General features: G+C 37.7%; 1 protein-coding gene across 1 annotated transcript in view; it reads right to left on the bottom strand.

Moving 5' to 3' along the window:
* The window catches only part of ltbp1 (latent transforming growth factor beta binding protein 1), a 96901-nt gene that overhangs the window by 47329 nt on the left and 35363 nt on the right, over positions 1–14209 (bottom strand). The window contains 4 exon segments of the mRNA XM_051133550.1: positions 822–924; positions 1851–2110; positions 2992–3195; positions 9058–9225. Coding sequence (XP_050989507.1) covers positions 822–924; positions 1851–2110; positions 2992–3195; positions 9058–9225 — 735 coding nt within the window.

The raw sequence follows: 14209 nt of genomic DNA, 5'->3' as shown, positions 1-14209 counted from the left end.
TAGTCTGACTTTTCTTAAACATGCCAAGACAGATCCTAAGCCTATTCAGCACTGAACTGACAAGCGCTTCCAGCTGCAGTGCTGAACCAATTCCTTATTGAGAGTCTTTGCATTATCCTGTCTTCTCATGCATTTGTCTTGATAGACGATCAGTGTTTCTGAGGGACTTGAATGGATTAGGGTCATTGTGAAGCTGCAATATTTAAGAAATCACCTATTTAGAACAGCCAGTTTCTCTTGCAGTGACTAAAAAGGTCATCCCTCCGGCCTTCATCTGGACAACCTGCTGTCGCAGAGTTTCAGTCACCTCAGAGCAGCCCACTATCTTGCAATCTCAGTAAAAATTAGAGAAATGCTGCTAGTTAAAAAGGGTTTGTCATATAATTAAGGAAATTTGCACAAAGTGTCAGATAACTCCAATAACCTGGAGGTATCTGTAAGTGTTCTCTAATTTTGATCAGAGTTCTTTTTCAAATATTTAATTTAAGTTTTTTATACTGTGCTTCAGAATACAGTCAATTTGAAATTTAAGAAATTGTAGGTTGTTCTGTAGAAATTTCCACAGAACGACCCGTTAATTTTAATTTGTAATCTCCACTGTGTATTTGAATGGCTTGTATACTCAATTATGTGCTAGAAGGGGCGGGAAACAAAAATGTAGCATACCCAGGCCTCGAGACCAATTTATGTTTGTGAGATGGTTGTTTTTGTTTGTGAAAGCTAGGTAGATGATTGCCTGACCAGCTAAAAATGAGTCAGATAATTGTCTGTGTGGGAGTGAGACAGAAGTTTTTGTTTGTGAGAGTGAGGCAGTAGCTTACATGTTTTCTTGGGGCATTTTTGGCATTTATGGAATCCCCATGATGTGCCCACCGTCCCACAACAGGCATCTTGTTTAGACAGGCCAGGCAGAGCTTTCCCACACTACAACAATAAAACACAATCAAATTCAGTAAGTTAATGAAAGAACTAAAGAATGAGAGAAAAATAAGGAGATACTTATCTACACCATTCACCACACACACATACATAATTCTGCTCACACACAGCTCTTGATCCCTGTTCTTTCTGATCAACACTGATATCTCTCCCCTGACTCAATCTAATCTGCTGAACCAGGCACGAAATGAACAACAATCTGAGAGACGGCAATGATACACAACTCAAACAACCTGATAACACCCTCCTCTCTGCTGACACGAAAAGTTGCAAATTAAGTCTGAATGGTTGCAAAAACAGTCACGGCACTTTACGATTAGAGTAAACAAACAAGACTGAGGTGAACTTGATAATAATAACTTGATAGACTAGCAACTATAGGAATAGAAGACAACTGGATGTTCTTTTAAACTGGAGGCAAAACTCTTCTTAAGAGAAAGATGTTCCCTTGAGCACCACAATGTTCTGGTGGGAGTCTAATCTCACTATTCATTTTGTCTTATGCTCTACTTCTTGATCATCCAAAGATAGCTGAAAATGAGTTCGTTTAAAAGACATTAAAGTGAGAGACAGAGAGTAATAGCTGATGATTCACAGCTCACAGCAATGGGGAGACACAGAGATGAACAGAAAGGTAAAAGCTGGAGAAGATATTTTGAAGACTGCTTTTGTCCATACAATAAAATTCAAGCGGATCCGAAATAACACTAGAACCCATTGGACAAAAAACAAGACATTTTTCAAAATATCTCCTTTTGAAGAGAGAACAATGAAGAGTTATTGGAAGTTGTGGCCGAGCAATCATGACAGAATTTTCATTTTCGAGTGAAATATCTCCATGTAGTGTGAAAAGCAGAGGTACAGTACACATGAAAAGTAAAAGGCATACAAACACTCATTGTTTCTCTGACCTGCATTCCAGCAGTCTCCTGGAAGCAGCGTCCCAACTGGCTCTTGGACGTCACCGGCTGGTACTGGGGGTATGTTTGCTGGTTGGGGTAAATGACGCCGCTGTGAGTATGACCGTGTTGGATGCTCTGGCTGCTGCTGTGGTAGGTGAAGGAGTGGCTAGACTGCGTGTTCTTCACCTGCCCATTACTATCCACCGGAGACACCTGATGGATCTGGACAGAGGCTTCTGGGGGATGTTTCACATGGACATTCACCAAACCTACAGAAAAGTAACACTTTTATGGGGGCTTTCATTTCAAGTTCTTAAGGTTTCAATACAAATTTAAGCACAGTCAACAGCATTTTTTTTTTGGTGTAATGGTAATTACCAGAAAAAAATATTTTGACTTGGCCCTTTGACTTGTTTTCTCTAAAAAAGGAACAAAAATTGACACCAAAAAAAATTTAGACCAAAAACAATGGCTTCAATTCAACAATTTATCGACGTGCATTCACAAGAGTGCCGTTGTGGTACTCTCGTGAAAGCGTGTTTATTAAATTGTTGAATAAAGTTGTTTTTTTGTTTTCTTTGCGCACAAAAATTATTCTCGTAGCATCATAAAATTACAGTTGAACCACTGATGTCACATGGACTATTTTAATCATGTCCTTACTAACTTTCTGGGCCTTGAACGTGGTAGTTGTGTTGCTATCTATGCTGGGCCAAAAAGAATCAAAAATATGTTAATTTGTGCTCCAAAGATGAACAAAGTTCTTATGGGTTTGGAACAACTTGAGGATGAGTAATTAATGACAGAATTTTCATTTTTGGGTAAACTATCTCTTTAAAAGCAGTGAAATGTGATAATTTAATAAAAGCACTTGCATTAATTATTCTGTCAGAAAATGTGCATCACATTTTACATTACATTTTAGAGTTGTAGGGTTTATGGTTTACATTGTGTTGTAATGGCAATAAAGTTGTAAAACTGGATATTGTACAAATTGTAGTCATGCCGAGTTTTTTTCTTTTTTTTCTTTTTAATTTTCGTGGTAATTCTAAACCCTGATTATTCCTTTAATGACAGCAAATCCATGTATTTTTGAATAACAAGATTCAGACAGATTTTCTACAAGTAAAAGCACAAATAAATGCATTACCCTGGTTTTGTCCAGTGCCGTAGGTGAGGGGTAACGTGTGTGTTGAGTGGACATGTGTCTTCTGTCCGTTTCCGACAGTATGTTGCCCCTGGTGTCCGTTTGGATTTGCCATTTGGCAGAATTTTCCAGTAAAGTTCGGTGGGCACTGGCACTTGTCCCGAGCGCTGCATTTTCCTCCATTCATGCAGGGCAAATGGCAAACAACTAAAACACACACACAAACAGAGCGTGGTTAATCACAGCCCTATCGAGTGACATTTTTCAGTGTTTAGTTTAGTGACAACTTCCTGTTCAGAGACCCATCACATTTAAGGGACTGACAAACATATACACAGATGAACCAACAAAATTATCATGAAACTTTAGTTTTGTCATGTGTTTGAGCTGTGTGCATGTGTGCATGTGCTTAAACGCTCACAGAAAATCTGTTTAGGAACTTTTGTGGTGGCGTGTAATGAGAGTTCTACGTGACACATTTCCATTAAAACACGTCATTATGGTGATGGACCATTCTGCCATTAAACATCTTCGACTTTCTCTCTGCTTCGCTCACTTTTGGCCATTTTTCACATTGCTTAAAATCTCACTTGAGCTTTTAGATCACATTCGGCTCAGTAATAATACTAGCAAAATGATGTATGGGTTTAATTATCCCACAGCTGAGGTAAATAAACGTTTTGGGGCTTGATATTTTACAGCAATACATTTGTGTTGTGGTATAGGACATTATTCGAACATTTAAATGAGGTGAACCTCATTCTCCTGTCGTGATATTCTTTAAAAACATTCTCAAACCGAAAGCCACATGATGTAATTAACCATCATGAACTCATCACGCTAAATGTTCATTAAAACAGCACGGCTATCCTAACCACCACTCCAACGCAACATATGATGTCATTTCCTTTCAAACCACATATACCTCCTGTGGTCAGACGCACAGTGCACTGACTGCAGATACAACAAGTGAAGATTAAAGGGAGGATAGACTGTTTACTTGGCTATCTAAATTACTTTTTTTTTTATTCAGGAAGCATTATATTTTTCCAAATGAGGGCAACTGTCTTCCAGGGACAATATTGTCCCTGAAGTATAGTTAAAAACTTGACATTCACATACAAACAAATATATATGTATTTTCTCAGATACATTGGTCTATTTATATAAATATTTACATTCACTCTGACAAACCATGATTTATACACAACACGCACACACACTTTCATTATTTCTGCTCTAGTGGGAAATCTAGGACTATTCCACTGTACCTACAGTGAACCTCAGGCAATAACTTGACACACTCATGTATCAACATTGAATCACGCACACATACACACAATCATACACATAAGCACACATGCTTCCCTTCCCACCCAATAGTGAAATGGTAAGACAACTAGCCAGAAATGGTAGCAGGAAGAGAACGACAGAGCACACAATCATTAACGTTCACTCTTTCACACATAAATGACTATAACACGGTAAACTGTATAAAAAAGTTTGGGGTCAGTACATTTTTATTGTTTCTTTTTTTTTTTTTTTTTTTTTAAGAAATTAATACTTTTATTCACCAAGGATGTATTAAGTTAATAATTAAAAGTTTATTAAAAGTAAATAATAAATAATTTACATTGTTATAAAATATTTATATTCTGAATAAACACTGTACTTTTTAAACTTGTTATTCATGAAAAAGAAAAAAAAAAAAAAAAAAAAAAAATCACAGGTTCCAAAAAATATTTGGCAGCACAACTGTTGATATTATCCAACATTGATCATTCTAATAATAAATCCGCATATTAGAATGATTTCTGAAGGATCATGTGACACTTAAGACTGGAGTAACAGCTGATAAAAATTCAGCTTTTCATCACAGGAATAAATTCTATTTTAAAGTATGTTAAAATAAAAAACATTATTTTATATTGTAAAAACATTTTGCAATATTACTGTTTTTTTTCTATATTTTTAATCAAATAAATGCAGCCTGATGAGCATAAGAGACTTCTTTAAAGACTATTACAAGTCTTACTGACCCCAAACTTTTGAACGGTAGTGTATATATATAACTATATATATATATATATATATATATAAACATTACTGATGTGGCAGTTAGATGATTTTTGTTGTCAGAATCGGTTCATCTAAATCAACATGACAACTACAGAGATTCTCAGACATACACATAAGCAAACACACTGACTTTCAGATGAGCTGACCGCCAGCAGCAGCTCTAATGAGAGGCCTGGCGGGACAGTCTTGACTAGAGCAGACCGTAGTTGTTTTCACATCTCTGGTGGAACAAACATTATGTGAAAACCCAACTAGGTGCAAATGAAAAAGTCAAAACCCCATAGAGAAAACAAACAACAAAATATAGTATATATGCATAACAAAAGCTAGAGTGCCAACAATCCTCACTCATATATGATTTCTTATGTAATTGTACCCAGGCGGCATAATGCATCACTTTAATTAAAACAAAGGGGAGTATGAATATGGAGCTGCATTGAGACCCCCATATCTCTGGGACTGAATAATACAGGGCCTTGAAAATTAAGATTCCAAAAGAAAGTTTATTGAGAACTACAATCTAAAATCATATATCTTCAAAACTACTTAAATTACAAGCGCACAAACTTTGGAAAAAGAATATTTATGGCACTTAGACAGGTTTGTTCAATGCAGTTGTTTTGACAGAAGGAAACTAAATTAATTTCTAGTTTTAACATTATTGGTTCTTCAAACATTCCTCTTTAAAAGAAGAGAAGTATCATCTTTATGCAAAGCGACCCACCCACATTTGGTTTTTGAGCACTGAAAATCTGTACAACTGAACGGTTTACAGTTTACAATTTACATCCTTTTTAACCTCAAACGCTCGCCATGTCTAGTTTTGCATGAACTCTGTTCTGAACTGTTTTTTCCGGTTCAAAACAGTTAGGGTATGTCGAAAAACTCCCGAAAAACTTCAACATACCCTAACTGTATTGACCTGGATCACACACACTACGCATGCACATGGCAGAGATGAGACAAGACAAGCATTTGAGGTTAAAAAGTACATAAATTGTACATTTGTTTCGAAAATGACTGATCATTTCACTAGATAAGACCCTTCTTCCTCAGATGGGATCGTTTAGAGCCATTTGAAGCTGCATTTAAGCTGCATTTTGGAAGTTCAAACTTGGGGGCACCAGCTTAAAATAATTTGTTACCCTGCTGCCTTAAAATGTTAAGTTCAGTCAACTAAAATAAGTTTAGTCAACCTGAAATGTTAAGTTATACTAAGTAAAAGATATTTGTTGACTAAACTTAAAATTTTAAGGCAGCCAGGTTACAAATTATTTTAAGTTCACTCAACAAATAGTTTTTTTACAGTGTATATGGAAATGTTTTCCTCAAGAAACAATTTCTTTATGACTGAAGAAAGACATGAACATCTTGGATGACAAAGGGGTGAGTAAATTATCTGTAAATTATCCCTTACTTTATCCTTCTCTTCCACTCAAAGAATAAGTGGAACACAGCAAGCCATTAGAGCTTTATGTAATTGTCATTAGCCCACCTGGAATACCACTATTTCATTTGACAAAAAAGAACAGCCACCCACGGCCCTTAAACAGATGGAGTAAAAATTTCCTGTAAACCCCAACGCCCCTGCTAGTACAGACAGGTTCAGTGGCAGCTCCATGGGGATGACTGTCAAAACACCCAACACAACCACGTCCAACAACGTGCTCAAGTAAGACATATACACATAAACAGGCGCTGGGGATAAACATTTAGCTCCAGTTGGAGCAATCTGGACTACACTGAGGGTTTTCAGAAGGGCAATAATACATATCGATCAGCTGTGATAATGCTATAGTATTTCCATGAGACAGTCTATTGATCTATGTGACAGTCAAAACCTAGAGTTGATCAATACTTCACAGGTCTACATGACAGTCTCTATGTGTGCATGCAATACCAATAAAAAAATATACCAATAAAAAATTACCATGACACAATGTCATTTTGCCAATTTTGACAATATATGCTATATATGCATAGCTTAAAGATTCATGTAGTGTTATATGAAGCATAAAAGTTTATGCAGTGATATGTAAAACAAATTTAACATTAAAACATTCTAGTTTATTTTGTTACAAAAAAGTCTATTTTAAATAAATGCTGTTCTTTTGAACTGTCTATTCAGGCAGAAAAAAAGTAGGCTAAAAAAAGTATCCGGTTTCCACAAAAGTATCACATAGCACAGCTTTTTTGAGGACCAAATCAGCATATTAGAAAGATCACATGACACTGAAGACTGGAATAATAGCTGCTGAAACTTCATTTTTTGCTATCAGAGAAATAAACAAAATAATAAATTAATTAAAAACAAAAATCTTACAGACACCAAACTTTTCAGTGGTAATGTATGGAGAAAGGTGATTTAATTATTGCGCATTTGCTCTGAGATCAGTCAAATTACTAAATGTATTGACAGCTCTAGTTTCATTTATCATCCATCTGAGGTTGTTTATTTGTTGTTTAAATTATCGATTTAGCATCAGCACTAAGGTACAAGAGGTTGGTTCAGAGTACTGAAGCCAAAATCTTGGTATTGATCCAACTCTAATGTGTGTGCGTGTGTGTGTGTGTCTCCAATCTCCACGGTGCTGGAGCTCAGCCTGGGCTCTCTCCTCCCAGCTGCGTCTGGATCAGAGCTGACAGAACGCTCTGTGTTCCTTATAAGGCCGCACACACTCACCCACTCCAGACGTTCACCTCACTCAGACAAACAGTTTGCCGGAGAGAATGACATCTTAGCACCACGCACAACCTCTGCTTATTCTGAAGGTATCTGTCCGAACACTTACTCCTCTGAGCTTTCCTGACCCTCTTATATGGAATACAATTTCAGCCGCTCAACCTGCCGGGTACTGATTACAAAACCCACTGGTGAAAACAACCCCTAGCTGAATGCTACCCTTGTGTCCACAAAGTAATTGGATTCGAAAGTAACCCTTATGTAGTATAAATTGTGTCTATTGCTTCATTCTTGACCCTAATGCAAGTCACAAAGTAACTACTTGCTACCGTTCCCCAATACGGGACCTTAAAGAAGAGTGGACCAAGAAGTCAGTGTACTTTTTGACTTGTGTGTTTCCTAAACTTTTTTTGTCTTGTACTCCCAAAACCTCCTACTAATTCATAGCACTAATACTAAACTCAACTGAGTGGGTAAAAAAAAAAGGCTCACCAAGTAGCTTCCATTGTCTTTAAGAACTTGTCTTTCATAAGTTTTGACAGTTCTGGGGCAATCACACTTTCTCTGAGAGAAATGCTGAATTTACACATACATGAAATCCAGATGTTTAACAGCAGTAATTTGCATATTGTATACTGGAGTTCAAATACAACAGATGCTAAACAAGTAAAAACATGTCACAATTTGTGCAAATATTAATGAGAAGTAACAAAAGAGTGAAAAAGACTCCACAACAGCCAAATCAAATTCTTTCCAAACGCCCTGATTGGGAATCACCGGATTACGCAACTAAGAAGTGTATGAAGGACCCAGACTGCTCTGTTTGTACTCAGACGGCTGAGCTGGGCACTAACTGAACATGAACCGGCTGAGCCGGAGGGCAGAAGACATTCTGCTGTGTCATAACCACATGCTCTCGATTCATTCTGAGCCCTCATTGTGAAATATCACTGCTGGAAATGAACCTCAAAGAACTGAGGTCCAATTATGTAGGTTTTTCAGACACGGTCTAAAGCATCTTAAACTTTTCCACAATATCTGCCAGGCGAGTGAAAACTCCCCTCCGAACTGTGACTAGAAACACATCCAAACATCAGCCATAATTATAGACCTGTCTAAGGCTGGACATGATGTAACAGGCCCGCGGCCAGCTGTTCTCTGTTCAGTATACAGCAAACACAAGCATACACACATACATTAAACAAAGTCCAGTTCCTAAGGAATTAGATGTTGTACAAAGTCTTAGTTGAATGAAAACTTACAGCACTTCCCACAATACATTGAGAAGAGGCGCTGATGCCACTCACCGACTCGGAAGTTGGGGGCAGTGAGCGTGTCCGTAGCGTGCCCATTCTCACTGATGATAGTGGTGGTGTTGCCCTGCTGACAGCTGTTCTGACAGCGGCCGTTGGTGCAGGTCATCTTGCAGATAGTCGGGGTGAAGACCACCTTGATCCGGCCTGTGTGGTTCCCTACTGCAGCCCAGCAAAGCAGAGACATCAACAGAGAGAAGAGAGAAAAATCCATCAGTCTGGACGGCATGGCTTTCATAAACAACTCAGAACGACTCTCTCTCACTTTTGTAGGCAGTGTCTGGCAGAACAGCTCAGGAGTTCAGCTTTAAGAAAGTGAAACGAGAGAGGGAGCGAGAGGGAGAGAGGGCTGGAGAAAGGAAAAAACTCTTTCTGTTGTCTTGTCTTTTCTTAGTCTCCTGTACGTGTTCCCCTGTGACTGTCTGATTCCTTTTTCGTCCATTCCCTCCTTTTCTCTGTCCTTGGTCCAATATCTCAGTCTCTGGAACATGAGGAGGTGACTGGGGAAAAAATAGAAGCAAACGACCGAGGGAGAAAAAGAGAGAGAGAGACTAGCAAACAACTCTGGGACCAGACCCAGTTATTCTCGCAAGATTCGGACAAAGTGACCACAACTCCGAGCCTTATACAGAAATGAAAAGAGGGAATGACGGCTTTTCCCAACTAACTCGTCTCATTTCTAATGAAGGATACCACTACTATTTAAACATATCAATACTATTTACTAAGAAGAGCTCAGTTCAAACCTCTTTTTTTAGTGTTTGGCATTTTTGCCTTTATTTTTGATAGGACAGTGTTTTAGACAGGAAGCGAAATGGTAGAGGGGACGGGATTGGAAAAGGTCCACAAGTCAGGACTCGAACTTGGGACGCCCGAAGCGCAATGACACTACATGTCAGTGCGCTGCCCACAAGGCTCTCTTGTGCAGCTCCATCTCTTACCAGGATAAATAGACTTTAACACCTTCATCTGAAAACTGCAGGGAAAACAAATTTCCTAAAATAGTCTGTCCTGAATCCTTTCATTTAAATGATGTCATTTCCAAATGCATAAGTATGTGGAAAGGAATCTGTTCACATTCTCCTCTCCTCGCTTAGTTAATTAATTCATTGTATTAGTAAGTATGTTATTTAAATTGTGATCTGATAAACTCTTGTCATGACTGTCTCACTAAATATTTTCCAGTCAGGCATCTGGATATTTCTGGGCTGTTTTCTGCTCGATTACCTTCTGTTTTTCTGTCTGCTTCCTGTTGCTGTTGTTTCTTTGTCTCTATTTTTGACCCTTACACTATCATTCATCCTCCATCGATTTATTCAAAAGGGCATCTTGTTAGAGTATTTCACTAAAAAAATACTATGAATTACAAACAAACAAACAAAGACGTCATGACTTTTTTCTGTGGAACAAAAAAAAGGTAGTCCATCAATTGTGTGAGGAAATCTGAAGTTAATCTGGATTAGTGTGATTGTCATTTTTTAGATTTTTGTTTTCAGTTAGATGTAGTAAGTCACCAACATACGTCTCCTTTCTCTGTTATGTAAAGCAAATCCACCAGAAGCTAACATGTAACCTTTCCTCAAAGATCACACAATTTCTCCACAGACAAAAATGTAATCAGTTAGCTACTGTTGATGCTAACACACACTCCTACAGCTGTTATGAAGTGAGAGAGGAAAGTAAATTGAGGAAGACAAACTGAGAGTGTACAGCAACAGTAAGAAGTAGACGACAAGAGACGAATGGCTTTACCAGAGCACTACACACACACATACATACACACAGAGGGCTGCTGACAGGCCGTCTCTCGTGTGGGACAGACCTCACCGGGTGCCAGACGCCTAAGACATTGAGAAACTAGTCAGTCTGCTACATCTACCATTAACCACACACACACACTTTTAGTTGGAAAATCGAAATTACCATAGGAAATACCACAGACTTGTTTTGTTTTTATACAAAACTAATTATAAAACCTAACCTCAGGTTTGATGCTAGGATTTCAGTCCCCTACCTGAACATGAGCTAATGTGGCTTACAGGAATATTTATTGCCTTTGAAGCAAAAGATTGCAAATCTTCTCAAAGTTTCTTTTTTTTAATTAATATATCATCTGTTTTCACGATTTATTTCAGGATCTGACAAACTTATTTAAATGTTAACTCCTTAGTCTTTTTGGATGATTCTTTAAATCAAAAAAGGCATTTTTTCAGGAATCAGGAATCATAAAAAGATTAGTTTCATAAGATTAATTTGTTTGTGAATTAGACAGATTAATAGAAAAGTGTTTTCTTTTCATTATTTTGCAGTAAACAACCTTTTCATCTTGTTACTTTAAATTTGAGGCTGTAGATTCAGCAGTAATGATAAAAGATAATAGGATTTTAAGAATTTAGATGCCTAAATCAAGACTATAATTCAATATTTTTTTACCCAGCCCTACCTTTTTATGCCTATTGCTAACAGATTAGGTTAGTTTGTATTAGGGGTTGAACGATAGGTGTTTTTCAGGACTGATGCTGATAGTGATACCGATTATTACAGATCAAGTAGACTGATAACCGATATTTTGAACCAATATAAACAATATGTCTGGTGTAAAAATGCAAATAAATGTCAAAATTAAGAACAACAAGGGCTCTAAGAAAAACTTTCTTTAAATGCTTTTAAATTATTTTATCGGCAAATCGGTTTTGAAAATGACCGATACCAATAACCACCAAAATGCTTAAAGGAGAAGTTTACTTCTATTTTAGAAATTTACAGATAATTTACTCTCCCCCTTGTCTTCCAAGATGTTCATGTCTTTCTTCTTCAGTCATAAAGAAATTATGTTTCTTGAGGAAAACATTTCAGGATTTTTCTCCATATAGTGGATTTCTATGGTGCCCGCGAGTTTGAACTTCCAAAACTCAGTTTAAATGCAGTTTCAATGGGCTCTAAATGATCCCAGCCAAAGAAGAAGGGTCTTATCTAATAAAACGATTGGTTATTTTCCAAAAAATTTACAATGTATATACTTTTTTACCTGAAATGCTCATCTTTTCTAGCCTTGCATATACTCTGTGTATTTCGGTTCAATACTGTTAGGGTATGTCGAAAAACTCACATCTCATTTTCTTCTCCAATTTCAAAATCATCCTACATCGCTATTTTACCTTTTTTTGTAAAGGCTGTTTGATCTTCTTTGCACATTCACTTTATAAACACTGGGTCGGTACTTCTGCAGTGATGTAGGATGATTTTGAAGTTGGAGGAGAAAATGAAATGGGAGTTTTTCAACCTTCCCTAACTGTCTAGAACCGCAGAGTTCACACAAAGCTATAGATAAAATGAGCATTTCAGGTTAAAAAGCAACATGTAGCGCAAACTGTGCTGGCTGATTTGTGAACAAATGACTCTTTTGAACTGTTACTTGTCCCCAAAGTAATTCTAAGTAAACCAACAAACAAATGCAACATCTGTCTACCCTTGAAGGCACAATACGCAGAGGGCGCATATTCAAAATAAACAAAGAATCAAAGGCGTAGTTTAATGGCGTAGTGATTAAGTGTGAAATCATGGGAGTTGTTGTCTTAATTAAGGTCACTGTAGTATGAAGCAGGGTGGGGTTGAAAGTCATGGAAGCGAAACGGGGGTGCTGGAGCGATTGCTAATGAAGGATAAGCGCGATACAAGACTCGAAAGCAGTGGAGCATTTATTATGCCACATAATTACCTATGTATGTATAGATACATCTGAGTGTGCGTTCGTCACCTGTCTAATAAAACGCATAACATATTAAAGCTTCTTTCCATGTTTTCTACAAAATAAAACCATTACACTAGTAAAAATTGCTTATTTCTCTGGATTTAAACATTCTTCGCAACATTTGTGATAATGTTAGTACACAAGTCAGAAAAATATATAACACTGTTCTAGTGGTTTTTGGATATGTTAATTAAATTAAATCTGAAGTGTGCATTGTTGCAACAGTAACTTAGTCCCCCCCTCTTTCCCTTGATCCATAAATCCAATCAAAACTACAAATGATATAACATGAGGTCAACAGGAAGTCAGATAGATGCTTGTCTCTTACGACCTACAGACTAAATGTAATGTAATATGTAAAGGTCTGTCTCCCTCTGAGTGAACCCGGTCACTTCTGTACGATCCGACATCCAGTCAGAGTGCGGTTTGGCTGAGTTTCAAAGCAGCGAGAAACGGCATGTCAGACCACAACACCGTGCAAAAACAGTTACCCAATACCCCATGGGCTCCTCCTTGCATTAGTATTACAGCAGAGCTCTGGCTGCATTCGGCAGAGTTGTGTAACGCTGCCAGTCTGCAGGGCAGGAAGAGGGATAACAGATGTCATGCTACACATTAGTTCTGCCGCCCCATTGTCCCCTCATTCACATGCAGGACTACTGTATCTAATCCTCTCACCTGCCTCCTAAGAGCACTTCCCTCAATGACCGTTTATCGTAACGCTCTGTCATTTAATTTTCCCCTCCTCTCTCTCTTTCTTTTCTCCAGTTCTTGCCTTCCCTCATGGCCAGGCTTTTATCTAAAATTACCCGGAGAAAATGAGGCTAATAACTCACTTTAGACAGTGCAGCGCACAAGGCAATGCTTAAGTCTTTATATGATTTCAACCAGAGGATCCGCTTGGAAAAAAACAATGGGGCCATAACTTAAGGGCCAACCTGCAGCAATACAAAATTACAATAAATGAGGCGACAGCAGACGTGCAATAGAGAGAGAGGAAGCGAGAACGTGGGGTCTAAAAAGCACATGCCTGTGGTTGTGAACCATCTAACCACTAATTTGTACTGTGGATTCCCACACCTTTTGATCAATGAATTTCCTTACTTTTCCATGACTTTTCTTGTGGTTTGTGATGGATAAGGATGTTTAAAAATCATTTTATAGATATTGTACTCAAACGGAGCAATTCTAGCCAAGATTGGCTTGAAAAAGAAAAAAACGATACCTAATATAGACATTTCCACGGCTTTTCAATATTTCATACATTTCCATAACTCTTCTAGCCTTGGAAATTTTAATATTCGTCTTTAATATTGATGACTGTGGGAACACTGTTTTATCATCATCTTCAACTCAGCTGTATAACGGAATTGTACTGTCATCTAACAGCGTTGC

Source organism: Labeo rohita, chromosome 17 (assembly GCF_022985175.1).
Source record: "Labeo rohita strain BAU-BD-2019 chromosome 17, IGBB_LRoh.1.0, whole genome shotgun sequence".
NCBI classification, from domain to species: domain Eukaryota; kingdom Metazoa; phylum Chordata; class Actinopteri; order Cypriniformes; family Cyprinidae; genus Labeo; species Labeo rohita.
The sequence above is the reverse complement of the archived record's forward strand: the minus strand, read 5'-3'. Positions and strand labels throughout refer to the sequence as shown.